This window comes from Bicyclus anynana, chromosome 14 (assembly GCF_947172395.1).
Source record: "Bicyclus anynana chromosome 14, ilBicAnyn1.1, whole genome shotgun sequence".
Lineage (NCBI taxonomy): Eukaryota > Metazoa > Arthropoda > Insecta > Lepidoptera > Nymphalidae > Bicyclus > Bicyclus anynana.
The window spans coordinates 10,689,655-10,705,368 of record NC_069096.1 but is presented as its reverse complement, the minus strand read 5'-3'; the positions used below and the strand labels follow the sequence as shown (position 1 = coordinate 10,705,368).

At 37.3% G+C, this 15,714-nt stretch overlaps 1 protein-coding gene across 2 annotated transcripts in view; it reads left to right on the top strand.

Moving 5' to 3' along the window:
• LOC112043568 (putative phospholipase B-like lamina ancestor) overlaps positions 1-15,714 on the top strand; it is a 46,345-nt gene that overhangs the window by 29,000 nt on the left and 1,631 nt on the right. Inside the window, exons 3-10 of one of the 2 annotated variants that reach the window (XM_024079042.2) lie at positions 1,095-1,466; positions 5,195-5,344; positions 6,069-6,321; positions 8,536-8,816; positions 9,671-9,905; positions 11,740-11,951; positions 13,762-13,921; positions 15,057-15,366. In XM_024079042.2, the coding sequence (XP_023934810.1) occupies positions 1,348-1,466; positions 5,195-5,344; positions 6,069-6,321; positions 8,536-8,816; positions 9,671-9,905; positions 11,740-11,951; positions 13,762-13,921; positions 15,057-15,366 (1,720 nt within the window). In that variant the 5' untranslated portion in view covers positions 1,095-1,347. The remainder of the gene's footprint in view (positions 1-1,094; positions 1,467-5,194; positions 5,345-6,068; positions 6,322-8,535; positions 8,817-9,670; positions 9,906-11,739; positions 11,952-13,761; positions 13,922-15,056; positions 15,367-15,714) is intronic. The other variant, XM_024079046.2, reaches the window with a different exon arrangement.

Here is a 15,714-nt window from a genome sequence, read left to right as displayed (position 1 = left end):
TATTATAGTAGGTACCTACCCTGTAGATGGGATGATGGGGAAGGAATAAGGTGGGCATAGGAACTTCTAAACTACACGAGGTATACCAATCGAGTTTGGACTCATTTGTTTTGGCAAACACTCTTGTGCTACATATCAGAGTATACTTTCATATAAAACCTTTTGTGTTGTTTTACATAAAAGCTTCACTTTCATATAAAAGCTCGTTTCACTATTTATGTTTATATTTATTATATTAACTAACTGTTCAGAAAATATTTTCCAATCCCTCATGTAGCGGTAGGTACTTGATTTGATTGAATTATTGGATTATAGTATGTAATAGTAGTAACCTATATTCTACAGAATTTTAGGATGATAGCTTACGTAGTTTTTGTAAATTCAATATTTCAAACAATTAGATTGGACGAACTGTCTCATCGCTGGTCCGGACAAACATTATGGACACAGGGGGGTCTCTGACAAACGCAAAAAGCAAATATTATACTGATATCATCATTATTTTATTTTACTTTGTATTCATGTATAAGTTTTAAGTTAAGACACGTCACGTAGACACGTCCGTGAACTCACAAGGTTTCACCTGAAAACCAGCGCCACAGCTCGCTGTGGCATCGTGCTGAGGTGGATACCTGTTTTGTCCACGACCAGATATTTGTATGTTCTGTTTGTTTATTTTATTTTATTTTATTACTCGTGTGTGGACAAATAAAGATATATTCTATTCTATTCTATTCTATATGAGGTTACTCATTTTATTTAGATGCCCATTACCCATATTTGAGCAAATAAAAAAAAAACCTATCTTAACTTATCAAAGATGTTAAATTTTTTTCACTTATCAGCTCGCCCAAGCTTCGCCCGGGCTATAAATTCCCAAAAATCTTTCGTCAGTAATAATATTTCTTAGTAACATCTCGAATTTGGGTTTTTACATATATTACACCCGAGCCTTGGTTACAAGAAAATAAGAACCAAACCAAACATTACCCTAAGCCTGCTAACTCAAATTGGAGCAGTGTGAAGTGGGCATAAAAATGATCGGATGACTACAGTAACACTATAAATATTGATAAACTTCTCTATTGTTACAGGGTTGACGGATAACAGTCAAAACTCAGGTGTGAGGATACACCACATCATTCCAACAACCTCCAATGCCGACTCCGAACGCATTTGGAGAGGCACTAACACCGTGAACGAGCCACGCAACATCTTTGATGACAGTTCTCCCATTGGAAAAACTCATCTACACGCACTGTCACTTCATTGCTATTAAATTCCTAAACATCTTCTTCATATTATAATATATATTTAATTTCCTTATTGATATATAAGAAAGGCAAAATGAGTAAAATCTTGAAAGTGGTCGGCGCATCCTGGATGCAAACTAAAATAAGCTCATACATCTTGGGTTTTCTTGGAGTACTTGCAATCTTGGCGCTCTTCGTTGGACAGATAGAAAGGTAGGTATTCCTTTATATAATTTACATATATCTATAATGTTATAGGAAAGTTAGGTTAGGTACAGTTATTTTAGATGTAATAACTGTACCTAACCCAAGCCAGGGAGATTATATTTTTACTAGCAGACGCCGCGCGGTTTCACCCGCGTGGTTCCCGTTCCCGTAAGAATACCGGGATAAAATATAGCCTATAGCCTTCCTCGATAAATGGGCTATCTAACCCTGAAAGAATTTTTCAAATCGGACCAGTAGTTCCTGAGATTAGCGCGTTCAATCAATCAAACAAACAAACAAACTCTTAAGCTTTATAATATTAGTATAGAAGTATAGATTTGTATTTTGTATAGTATTTAATTGACAGACCAAAAAGTTAGCGTCAGCCTACCTAGTAAGTGGAAAACTATGTCTATAAACTTTGCAACACGTCGCAGAACTTGCAAGATAACGTTCTACATAAACATACAACTGAAAATATTTAAAAACTTCCGCAGGTCATGAAATTATTAATTACACTTTCGGTCAATATTCAATTACCCACACGAGTATATACATATTTGTAAACATTCGGTTACTCATCCCCACTTTCACCCCCCAACAACTTTAAAACGGCTCAACCGTTTTTCATCAAACATATCTAAGAATACTCCTTTTCCTTTTCAAAGAATTTATACGGGGTCAGACATTTACGATGTCTATGAACTAAAGCGTATGATGGAGTTATTTTCGAATATAATATAAGGTTGAGCAAATATACAGTTTGCTTTTATTACACGGGTCGAGGCTGGATGTAGGTTTCGAGATCTATTGAAATTATATTGTATGCTATCATAATATTTTTATGAGTAATTTTTATATATTACTACTTACCACCGTACCACGCGGTTCCACTAGCATAAAATAATCGCATATATATGTTTAATAATGTAATCTACAGTTACTATAGTTGTCTACAGTTGAAAAATTCCTTTCAGTGTAGGACGTTTACCCAAAGGTATAATGTATTGATGTAATTACTTACATTTAAACTCTTTGCATTGTATGAGACCTTCTCTCTTAAATAAGGGTGAGCAGGCCTGTACCTACCCTGTAGGAGACCATTGAAAAATAAACTGATCATTAAGATATTGTATATATATATAAGTGCCCAGAATTGCTCGTTTAAATATTTTAAAAGGAATATAAATATTTTTAACATTCATTATTTTGGGAAGCTTTTAAATTGTGTGAGATTCATTGCGATGACGGAATGTTGTGTTTTGAAATTCTCGGTAGTAAATATTTTTGTATGGAACCACACTATATAAATCATTTTCCACATTTACGCTTCCTTCCACAGTGAAATTGAAATTACTAATGCTATATTTTGCTTTTATGATAGATCGATTTAGATTCTAAAAGTTCAATAAACGTAAAATGTATAAAAAAATATACTCAATACTCATCCACAAAGTTTTATTTAGATCGGTTTGGCGGTTATGAGATTTCGAATAAACACATAGTTTTGATCTATACCTACTAATATTATAAAGAGATAAAGTTTGTGGTATTGTAGGAAGTAATTTGTGTATCTACTAAACCGATTTTGATAAATATTTTACTGATAGAATGCCACGTTATTTGTGAGTGTAGGCTATAAAAAATATAACCTACAGTCACGAATAACGCTTATTTTACTAAATATTTTACCTGGTATTCTCGCAGGAACAGATACTATGTTATAATCATATTCAATGGCCCACTGCAGCTTATTTCCTTATAGTTTCAGCGCGATGCCTAGCTAACAAAAATATGGGCAGTCAGACAGACAAAAATAAAAATTCAGTATCGATTAGGTATCTATAGCCCTTCAACCAACTAAAATTTTCAAAGTATCTTCAATGTACAGAATTTGACCTGCTACAGTTTCATTATAAGTATTCTCAATATTATAGACATATTTCTAGGTATATATTTGCTTAAATCTATGTTTTAAATAACTTTCATTGTTTACCATAGATAGATAGAGAGGATTTGGAATTGGAGCTAAGATCTACGCTGATCCAATGTGGCTTAGATGGATAGTGTATGAAACTGGAACAATGACAAACAAAAGAGAAACCCAGTCTCCATACAAACGGGCTAAGTTATACGAATGGTACAGAAGCAAAAATTGTGCATAATTTAGGACAATTATGGCGAACTCATGAAGCCAATTTTCAAAGAAATCTATATTTGCCTAATCAGTTAAATTACTTGCTAAAAGTGTCAAACTGACAGGCGATACTTTTTATAAGGATTAGACACTAATTTGACACATTTAATCAATATATCTATTGACTAAATTATGTATAACTAGCGGACGTCCGCGACTTCATCCGCCCTTAGACCTCTTTAATCCAGCCCTTACAGTATTCGTAGTATCGCTGTAGAAATGGAGTAACTTCGTCCGTTTTCCCAACGTTTCCCTTCACTGCTTCTCCTATGGATCGTAGCGTGATGAAAAGTATACTATAACCTGCCTAGAAGTATGAAGAATAATTGTACCAAGTTTCGTTAAAAGCCGTCGAGTAGTTTTTGTTTCTATAACGAATATACAGACAGACAGACAAAAATTATACTGATTGCATTTTTGGCATCAGTATCGATCACTACAGAATTGACCTCTGTACAGATTTATTATAAGTATGTATAAAGAGGAACGATTTATTGTTTGTGCTACTGGGTCGGTTTTAAAACATCTTACACAAAGCAAAGCAATATTAAAAGCGAGTAACATTAGCCTCTATTTTAGTCCCTATTCCGACGGGAATGGGAAAGTCACACAAGTAAATCCGTAGGCGTTCACTAGTATACCTATATATACGTTCATTAAGAACAACCGTCGAGGCAGGAAACAAGGCGTTTCGCGGCCGAGAAATGTGTAAATCCTTCCGATGTGATTTTAAAAGGACGAGGTTCCAGCCGAGGCCGTTTTAACTAAGCGAGGCCGTTTATTGTTATTTCGGGACTTGTTCAGTACTAGTACTTACTTTTGTTCGAAGATATGTGGTATCTATAGTCTATACGGTAAAAAGAGGTAAACATGATCTTAATAGCTCCACGGTAAAGAAATGGAGAGTAGAGGAGAGAGAGAATTCGATCGCTGCCCGTTGGACTATTGTTGTATAAAGCATTAGCTTTAGCCTTTTTTATGTCATGTGGGAGGGCCGTGACATTCCAGTGGATTCTGAAAGCGTAGGTTCGAATCTGGTCCGGTGCATGCATCTTCAACTTTTCAGTTATGTTAATTTCTTGTAGACTAGTCTTTTTAAAGATATTGTAAATATTCTTGAAAAAAAAATTAAAAATACTAGTTCATGATTTTTTTACAACATCACTAATAGGTATTCAATTTGTTTTCAAAAAGAAAAGAGAATATCCTGATGTTCACATTTGGACATTCCAATTCGTAAAATATTATTCGCCTTAAAACTCTATGAAATAACCATAAAACGATTTCGAAAATTCTTTAAGAAAGCTATATTGGCAATAAGCAACATGTAGGCTATATTTTATTCCCACGGGAACGCAAACTACGCAGGTGAGACCGCAGGACATTTGTTAGTCAGTAATATTTCTCAAATTACAGCACAATACCACAATTAATATGAATCAAGATTTAATCGACGTTTACACGGTCTAAGTAATCGCAACGCTATCAGATTTAATTCTCGTAGTATTTATTTCAAAATAACTCTCGTTTGTTTTAGAATCCAGGAAGACGGAAACTACGCGGCGACTGTGTTCTATTCAGAGAAGACCGGATATCGCATTGAGTACTGGGGTCAGAGCAACGATCTAAAGGATATCGCAAAGGGAGTGGCCCGGGCCTACTTCAAAGAAGGCATTGACACTACCGGGTCAGTTACTTTATGTCATCTACTAGCTGACACCGCGCGGTTTCACCCGCGTGATTCCCGTTCCCGTAGGAATCCAGGGATAATATAGCCTATAGCCTTCCTCGATAAATGGGCTATCTAACAATGAAAGAATTTTTCAAATCGGACCAGTAGTTCCAGAGATTAGCGCGTTCAATCAAACAAACAAACAAACTCTTCAGCTTTATTATTTTAATATAGAAGTATAGATTTATAATCCATTGAAATGTTACATTTTTTAGGCCTTACCCTGCGTTTTTTAGAGGACGCAAGTTTATTTTTGCTATGTGTAGGGGGGTATTTTTTATTTTATTCTTTACAAGTTAGCCCTTGACTCACCTGATGATAAGTGTTGATGCAAGATGGAAGCGGGCTAACTTGTTAGGAGGAGGATGAAAATCCACACCCCTTTCGGTTTCTGCACGGCATCGTAGCGGAACGCTAAATCGCTTAGCGATACGTCTTTGCCGGTAGGGTGGTAACTAGCCACGGCCACCTAGAGAATTAAGAAAATTCTAAGGTGTGCAGGTTTTCTCACGATGTTTTCTTTCACCGTTTGAGACACGTGATATTTAATTTCTTAAAATACACACAACTGAAAAGTTTTAGATGCATCCGGAATCGAAGGCAGAGGTCATATCCACTGGGCTATCACGTCTCTTGAATGAATGTCTTTATGTTCTAATAAAATATTCTTCTTTGTTAGGTGGTCGCTTCTAGAAATAGAAACAGATGGCTCATATCCTGACGAAATACAAGCGTACGCAGCGGGAATAGTAGAAGGCGCACTAACTTGGTATCTCATTCATACGCATTTGGAAAACACTATTCGAGCGAAATGCGAAGACCAGCCCATAGAGAAGCAATGCGACAAACTGAGGGACACTTTGGACAAATCTGTTAATATATGGAAGACTTATGCCGCCGAGCGAGCAGCTACAGATCCATTTTGGCATCATGTAAGTTAGTTTTGAAACTCTGAAAGTATCGTTCAAGTACAACCTAAAGCTGGATCCCCTTCGCTTGAAACATAACAAACCATTACTAATACAAATTTGGTTTGCGCAGGTTTGCGAGCATTTGTAACCAATCATGTCAATGGTCTCTGTTTCAGTTGGTCAAACAAATCATTTTGTCACTTACCGTACAACACAAACACCTTACCGTATTCTTCACTGAAAAAATAGTAACTCGTTAAACCATAGATTTAAGAGTAGGTACAGGGATAAACCTAGATTGTTTTAACGTCTATAATGTTCAGAATACACTAAATTAATGCATTTATATGTACCTACTTACCAAACGTGTGGATGCCAATGTTTTTTCACAAAATTAAGCGGATATATAGAGTTTGCAACTGCCAAAAATGTGGTTCCAGCGTAAAACTGTGTGTGACAATGAACCTGAGAAAGAAACGGTTAACTATTATATGAAAAATATCTAAACACTCTCAGCTTTTCTAAAATAAATATTTATGATCACCGTTATCATATTTATGTGTGTAAATTCTTTCTAATTCGAATAAATACTTACAATCGTCCTCATCCAATTTATCGATATAATCCTGTATCTTACGGTCGGAATATCATAAGTCATATTATAGAGTGACTAGCGGTCCGCGTGGAAGATGTAAACTTTCAACCCCCTATTTCACCAATTTAGAGGTTGAATTTTAAAAATTCTTGAATCACGTTACATTTTATATTTTTACTAGCGGACTCGCTCAAGCTTCGCTTTGACTTATTAATTTATTTATTTGCACTTCTTCCCTATCCCTACCTAACACTACCATACTCCTACCCCTACCCCTACCCTACCTCTACTCTACCCCTACCCTACCCTACCCTACAACTACCCTACCACTACCCTACCCCTACCCTATCCCTATACCATAAACCTACCCTACCACTACCCTACCCTACCCCTACCCTACCCCTACCCTACCCCTACCCTACCCCAACCCTACCCCTACCCTACCCCTACCCTACCCCTACCCTACCGCTACCCTACCCCTACCCTATCTCTATAGCATACCCCTACCCTACCACTACCCTATCCTAGGATTTAGGGGTTTGAAAAATAGATGTTGGCCGATTCTCAGACCTACTGAATATGCACAAAAAATTTCATCAAAATCGGTCGAGCCGTTTCGGAGAAGTTCAAGTTCGAACACCGCGACACGAGAATTTTATATATTTGACTAGCGGACTCGCTCAAGCTTCGCTTTGACTTATTAATTTATTTATTTGCACTTCTTCCCTATCCCTACCTTACACTACCATACTCCTACCCCTACCCCTACCCTACCCCTACCCTACCCCTACCCTACCCCTACTCTACCCCTACCCTACCCCTACCCTACCCCTACCCTACCCCTACCCTACCCCTACCCCTACCCTACCCCTACCCTACCCCTACCCTACCCCTACCCTACCCCTACCCTACCCCTACCCCTACCCTACCCCTACCCTACCTCTACCCTACTCCTACCCTACCCTACCCCAACCCTACCCCTACCCTACCCTACCCCTACCCTACCCCTACCCTACCCCTACCCCGTTTTCTAATTATTATTAATATGAACTTTATACAATAACAATAAAGCTCAAATTGACTACGTTTTAGTTACAAATCATTTGTATGTATAGTTTTTAATTAACAAATAAAATATAAGGGTTGATCGTAGAGGGGTGAAAATTTAGGGTTGTATGTATTTTTGTATGCTGTGTCATAAAAAAATAAAAACAAAAAATTTTGCCTAAAAAATAAAAAAAAAATTTAGGGGTGGACTACCCTTAACATTTAGGGGTTTGAAAAATAGATGTTGGCCGATTCTCAAACCTACTAAATATGCACAAAAAATTTCATCAAAATCGGTCGAGCCGTTTCGGAGGAGTTCAATGTCGAACACCGCGACACGAGAATTTTATATATTAGATATGATTTAAGAACGTAACTCTGAAAAATTAAGGAATTTCTATACAAACTTTCAACCCCTCTGTTATCCCCTTGGGGGTAGAATTGATCAAAATCCTTTCATAGCGGATGCCTACGTCATAACATCTACCAGCATGTCATGGCTGTGCGTTGATAGATCACTATGTCAGTCAGTCACCTTTGAGTTTTTAGGTTTAGATGCAATTTTAATTAACTGCAATAATTAATGTCCACAGGTTGCCTTGCATTACACACAAATCGGAGGGATATACACCGGATGGAATCACGGAGTTGTCCGCAGCAACAATGAGTATGAGACCGACATATCCGATCTATACTGGCTAAACTCGGTAGCAGAGGTGGTTGAGATCCAGCATAAATTAAACATATCCGTGCAAGAAACAGAATTTAGTTCTATGCCAGGATTATCCAGCGCTTTCCTGAGAATCGCGAACGAAACGTCGGAGGATGGGGAAGATATTAAGAAGCTGTTTTTGGCGCAAGATGTGGCGGGAAGGTGAGTTGCACAGAATAAAAAGCTTGTGACCATAGAATATTTTAGTAAACCAAAAATTGCTGTAACACTACCGACTTCCCAACTGCTATTGCATTTTCCCGACCCACGACCTCAGCTGTAACAGGGCACAAGGCAGAAAAACAACACTGTTTTCTTATTGGTACGTTAGCCTATGTTAAAGTCTGGCAAGTTCGTTGGTAACAGTCCCATGATATGCGGGCGACGGGCGAAAAGACTGCGCGGGTGCGAAATCGTGCGTGCAGGGAAATGACGTGCATCAGTCGTGGGGTTTTCATTCATCGCTACACGCCCCCCGCCTCGAACGCAACATCGTGAGTGTTACGAACGAAGTTGCCAAGCCATAGTTAGGCATCGGATCGCTCGAGTCCACATTCTTAATAAGGCACGAGATTTCATATGAAAGCGATAAAATACCTATTGGTCTTCTATTTATTTAGTGAAAATTCTCAGCTGGAGTTGGTAAGGACATCAAGCCTTCATTAAGGTCATAGTCATTATCCTCGTGATCGTAACAAGATTCGAAGCTAAAAACACGCAAAGCCGCATTGGAACAGAGTGGTGTGTCTAAGCTCCATAATCTCAAGGCTCAAGCCTCAATATTTCAGTGGTAAAGGGATCGGACCATCACCGAGAGGTGGTGGTTCGATCCACGCCCGCTGGACTTTTGTTGTCATACGAATAACACAGTGTTTTCCAACTGTGTTTTTGGAAAGGAATGAAAAGTTAGTCATATTTAAAAGATATGGCAAATATTCTTTTTTTTTAATATCTCTACTATAAACAGGGGAGGCCTACTAAAATGTACTGTTAATGATGACGTCTATTCTTTTTAGCTACTCATCAATGACGCGTATCTTGAAAAGGTACAAACTCAACTATCACAAAACATCTAAAGATACCGATTCCGCGCCGGGAGCTACAGTGGAATTCGCCGGGTACCCAGGTTCGATTACAAGTCAGGACGAATTCTACATAGCGAGAGGAGACAACCACAGGCTAGCTATCACCGGAACCGCGCTCAGGAATTACAATGACAAACTGTGGAAGAATGTTAATATAACTGAACAGGTGAGGTCATTTGTTACTCACCAATCTATACTAATATTATAAAGCTTGAGTTTGTTTGTTTTTTGATTGAACGCGCTAATCTCAGGAACTACTGGTCCGATTTGAAAAATTCTTTCAGTGTTAGATGGCCCATTTATCGAGGAAGGCTATGTATTATCCCCATACACGGGAACGGGAAACACGCGGGTGAAACCGGGCGGCGTCAGATAGTCTATTTATATACTAGTAACTACTATAATAAGAGAAAAGGAATCAAAGTGTCTGTATTTAGTTTTAATAAAATTACCCAAAATGTAATCTTCTGTACCTATACTAGTCGTATAATTAATTATTAAAGCGAAATATTAAATAGCTCTTAACGTACAAAGAAGACATTTTATAGTTATAAGACGTCGGCTAAGAACGGATATTGCGACAGGGCCGAATTAAAGAGGTGTAAGGACAGATTAATTCGCGGACGTCACTAGTAAAAATATACTTGAAAGACTAATTGAGTTCTACTGCCCTTTTTTATACAAAAATCCAATTTGTTTCGTCTGTCTGTTGATGATAATCAGCAAAACTAACAGAATCCATTCATAATTAACTGTGAATGCCTCATGAAAATCATGACTTTTAATCATAAAGATCGATTGTAAGGAATAAAAAGTTATCAGAGTCAATAGAACTTCACTCAAACGGAATAATATCATTCGCTGTTCAATATATTTAAATCCTAAAACCACAAACATGTTAAAAATATCTTTAAAATACTGCATATGAGCAAACCAAATATTTTAATATAGATTATTGTCTATTTACGTACCTCATATTTGCGTAAACTGTAAGCTTATGAAGTGATGTAGATATTTACTATGTACCTACTCAGTTAAACGTAAATATTTCAAATGCATGCCAACAAACGAATACTTATTAGTATTCTACTTAAAGACAGATACGGAAACTATTGTTGATATGAGAAGGTTATTATATTGGCATACAATTAAATCCTACTAATATTATAAACGCGAAAGTTTGTATGGATGTTTGTTTGAATGTTTGTTACTCTTTAACGCCGATACTACTGAAACGATCTGGCTAAAATTTGGAATGGAAATAGATTTTACTCTGGATTAACACATAGGCTACTTTTCATCCCAAAAATCTAAAAGTTACTGCGGGATTTCTGAAAAACTGAATACCATGCGGAAGAAGTCGCGGGCGTCTGCTAGTAATAAATATATTCACTTGCCAATTTTTTTTTATATAACAATAATAATAATATATATATACATACTAGCGGACGCCTGCGACCCTCCTTAATCCGGCCGTTCTTAGCAGACCTCTACTATCCATAAACGTCAAGTGGTTTCTGAGATTTCGTTATGAATGTCCTTCCGCATATTAAGAAGATTTGTTAGAGTTAGTTGACTACAATCTCACCTGGTGGTAAATTTTGATGCAATTTAGGATGGAAGCAGGCTAATTTGTTAGGAGTACGATGAAAATCCATACCCCTTTCGGTTTCTACTCGACATCATCTTTGCTCCTAGGGTACCTGGACCTGTTAAAAATGATGATAATGATGATTTTTAGGTACAACTCGGGCCTCGTAGAGGTCGTCAATGTCATATTAATATAATGATTTTAGGTAAAACTCGGGCTTCGTAGAAATCGTCATATTGATGTGACGATTTTAGGTAAAACTCGGGCTTCGTAGAGGTCGTCACAATGATATGATGATTTTAGGTACCACTCGGGTCTAGTAGAGGTCTTCAATGTCATATGTTGATTTTAGATAAAACTCGGGCTTCGTAGCGTCGTCATATTAATATGATGATTATGATGATTTTAGGTACCACTCGGGCCTCGTATAACAGCAGCCAACCACCTTGCGTCCAACGTCAGCAGTTGGGGCCACACCCTCGCTCGCAGCAACTCGGGCACCGGCTGCAAGCAGTGGCTCGTCGTCGATTACAACAAGTTCAACCAACTACAAGATTCTGCGGAATACGTCGCGCATAAGATCGAGAAGAAGGAAATCGTAACAGAGAGCAAGGTTAACAAGTGAGTATTGCTGTTGATAGATTTTTTATACAAAGAACTTTCATCCATGTTTTCTTTCCCTTCCGTAATCGAAAACCTACAACTCAATAGGTCAGGATGAAACCTCTCTCAAATCAATGGCGCCCCTTATGCAAAACATGAAATATCTTTCAAATGAACATATCCCTGATTTAAATATCTAAGAATAGGCATCTTGTAGATAAAATGTACCAAACTTTGACCTTTATCGTTGCTTCATCAAGCTTGATTGTCAAGCATAAATATTATCATTTGGCTTCACCTAATTTATGATGGCAAGATAACTTAGCATGTTGCATCAAAAAGCAGAATCCAAAATTATGATGAACTTTGAAAATTATGAAAAACTAAAAAAAAAAATAACCACGCTTAATAAAAAAAATATAATTACGTTAAAATTATGTTAAAGGGTCAAAAAGCCACGGTTTTCACTTGACAAAAATAATCGTAAAAAATTAAGACATCGCATTATAGGTCCAAAAAGTTGTACCCACTTAAATGTGCCAGATTCTCGAAAACTCTTCACAAATTGTATCATTATATTTTTTTAACCGACCTTCAAAAATGAGGACAGTGCCTCCGCTAAGTTAAAACATTATATTCAAACTGTACTAGAGTAAGTAGATAGTACAAAGTGGAAATTTTCTAAAACAATCAAACGCTTTCTCTCCAATCAACGTCAACGCTCCAACAGCCGAGTGTACGTTGCGTTATCAATCATAATCATCTCTGTTGTCACAACATACATCGTACACGAGTAATCAATGGACGTACAACATGCGTGTCATAATAAACAAAGGCAATCACTACTGGAACTGCGCCGTGTTGATATTAATTTACAACGTTTAGACTAGGGAATTTCTATCAACGACAATTCTTATGCACTCCATTTTGATTTATCATAATTAAAGTTTTAGTTTCTTCTAATTAACTACCTACTTTTTTATAATAATGACTGACGGGCTAAGGAGATGATGATAAGATGGAAACCCATAAAGAGAACACTTCACAGGGCATGCATGAAATAAAAATAAATAAAACCTTTGTATATATAGGTACATGTATCGCACTCAAATTCACCAACAAAATTATCTGTCAGTCTGTCGTTTTTTGAGGGAGACATTGAGGGACACATCGAAAATATTTAACATCAATAAATATATCTGGTGTCCTTATACCACCCACCACTATAAATTTAAATCATAGTACCAGTGGCGTAGCGTGCCTTACTGTGTAAGGAGGCTCTGTAGTCCGAGTACCCCGTATCATTGATATGGCTGAAACGGCAGTACTACTACGCCCCTGCATAATACACACACGTGTAATTTTAACACAATTAACGAGGTAAACTCGCACATCCAAAATGTTTAACACCAATAAATACATCCTGTGTCTTTAGTACCTACACAACTATAAATTAAAAATCATAATACTCGTACACACACGTGTAGTTTAAACACAGTGAAACATTTATTTTAAAGACGCAGTTTATATAAACGTTGGATCGTGATCTTAATGATTTTTGACAGAGGGGTAACGTCTAGCGAGGCAGGTCCTATCATATGGTAATTGATCTGAAGCAACAATGCACATAGCAAGGCTGTTTAACGGCAGCTATATTTCACATACAATGTGATCGGTTCATGATAATTCACTTTCTAGCTCCTGCTGAAAACAAATTATTGAAAATTGCTAGAATCTCTTTAGATTTATGCAATTAGGTATCAGTAAAAATCTTGGTCTAGAAAAAGTTTACCAATTATTTCAAAGATATCATTTATCTTTTCAACAGTGATATAAAGCATACGATAGTTCACCGCGCGGGCAGCGGGCGAGCGAAGGGTCTCCTCTGGCTGATAGAACAAGTTCCTGGCAGAACACACTCCGCCGACATCTCTGACGCATTCCTAGAGAAGACGTACTGGGCTACGTACGGTCTACCGTTCTTTATTGTGAGTATTTTTTTTAATTCTTTACAAGTTAGCCCATGACTACAATCTTCCTCCCACGCTGGGGATTGAACCCAGGACCTCCGTCTCGTAAATCCAGTGCGCATACTACTACGCCACGGAGGCCGTCAAAATTTCTAGTTTCTACTATATTCTCTTAATTATTAAGTACCTAGTTACTAGGAAGGAATCTCAAGATCTAAGAATGCTTTACAAAATAACAACTTACAGTGGAAATTCATCATTCACCCGCTGATTGTCAAAGTCTCCAACAAATAGAGGTTAAATTCGACACTCAGCGGCTGAATAATCCCCTGGGTGTGCCTCTACAACTTCTATGAATTCCACTGTTAGAAGTGCAGAAGGACTTCGGGATTACCTCATCCCACTGCAGGGTCAAGGGTGTCCTAAGGAGAATTTAGACCAATGGCACTGCCCCAATGTGGGTTGGCGGGCTTGGGGTTAACGATGACTATCAGATGATAATGGCCGGGACCAATGGCTGGCATGCTTTCTGAGGCATATGGAGGGCTACCAACCTCAGACTAAATAGGTACATATCTTATCTGTCTGAGCTACCAACATATATTAACTTCGAGGCGCTACTGTGAATTTCTTGGATGAAAGGAAACTCAATATTTCAAATCTCGACCCAGGAGGACCCTTTTATCACTGCGGCTTTGTATTTTGCCGTATTACGTTCATTACATCAAGAATAAGAATCATAATATAAGATGCAATGCTGCATATACGAAAATCCACTGGATGAATATTTACAAAAAAATTCTAGTTGATCTAAAATACAAATCTGTCTGTTCCAGGCAATTATAATTTTACACTATAGATCGGTTACGTCCCTACAAAGTCACCGCAAAAAGAGATCCAAATAATAGGCTACAAAACTGAGCGCACAAGAGCACAATTTTGTCTTTAATTCTATTATTTATTTGTTATATATAGTTTAAAATTTCCTGAAAACACAGCTCGACATTGTACACGATATTTAGGTATTATTTGTTTTTTAAATAACGTTCGTTGTTCACCACAACTAACGTTAAAAAGTGGAAATTTCCTCTTTTGAGCGCCTCATTTTTCATGACATAACACATGTAACAGTATTTAACATCATTGGTTCCAGGATATAGCAAACATTACACATGTCACAAAAATGGAAGAAGAGCACGGAAACATATTCTCAGAGTCTGAATCACCTCGAGCAGTTATTTTTCGAAACGGTCACAAGAACGCAACAACTGTAAAGAGTATATTCCAACTGATGAGGTCAAACAACTTGTCCACTATTAACAACACCAGCGAAATCAATTGCAAGGACGGTAAAAACTGTTTCACACAGAAAGCGGAATATTTATCTGGTCTAGGATACCGAGGAGATATTGTTAAAGAAAATAAGAAACCTTACGGAATTATTGATACTAAAATTATTAGCGGTAAGTGCTTCATTTTGTATTTATTTTTACAACTACGAACTTTTCTTCGAAAGTACTCGTAAATAGGTCAAAAATGGCTCCATTAAAATATTTCATGTGTGGGCTAATAAATGGGCCCTGACTAATTATTTATCTATCGGAGAATACATGTCACGGGCTAATTATCGGGATATCGTGTCGTATCGTTTACTCCCCGCTACTATCGTCTCGAACTATAAATTATTTTACTCTTTGGTCTCGACTAGGTTCTAAACTTTACGTTAGGGATGGCAAATATACAAAGTAACATTATCAATCATTACCGGGATGATAACTTGACTTACTTCTACAGGTATACCCCTTAATGAC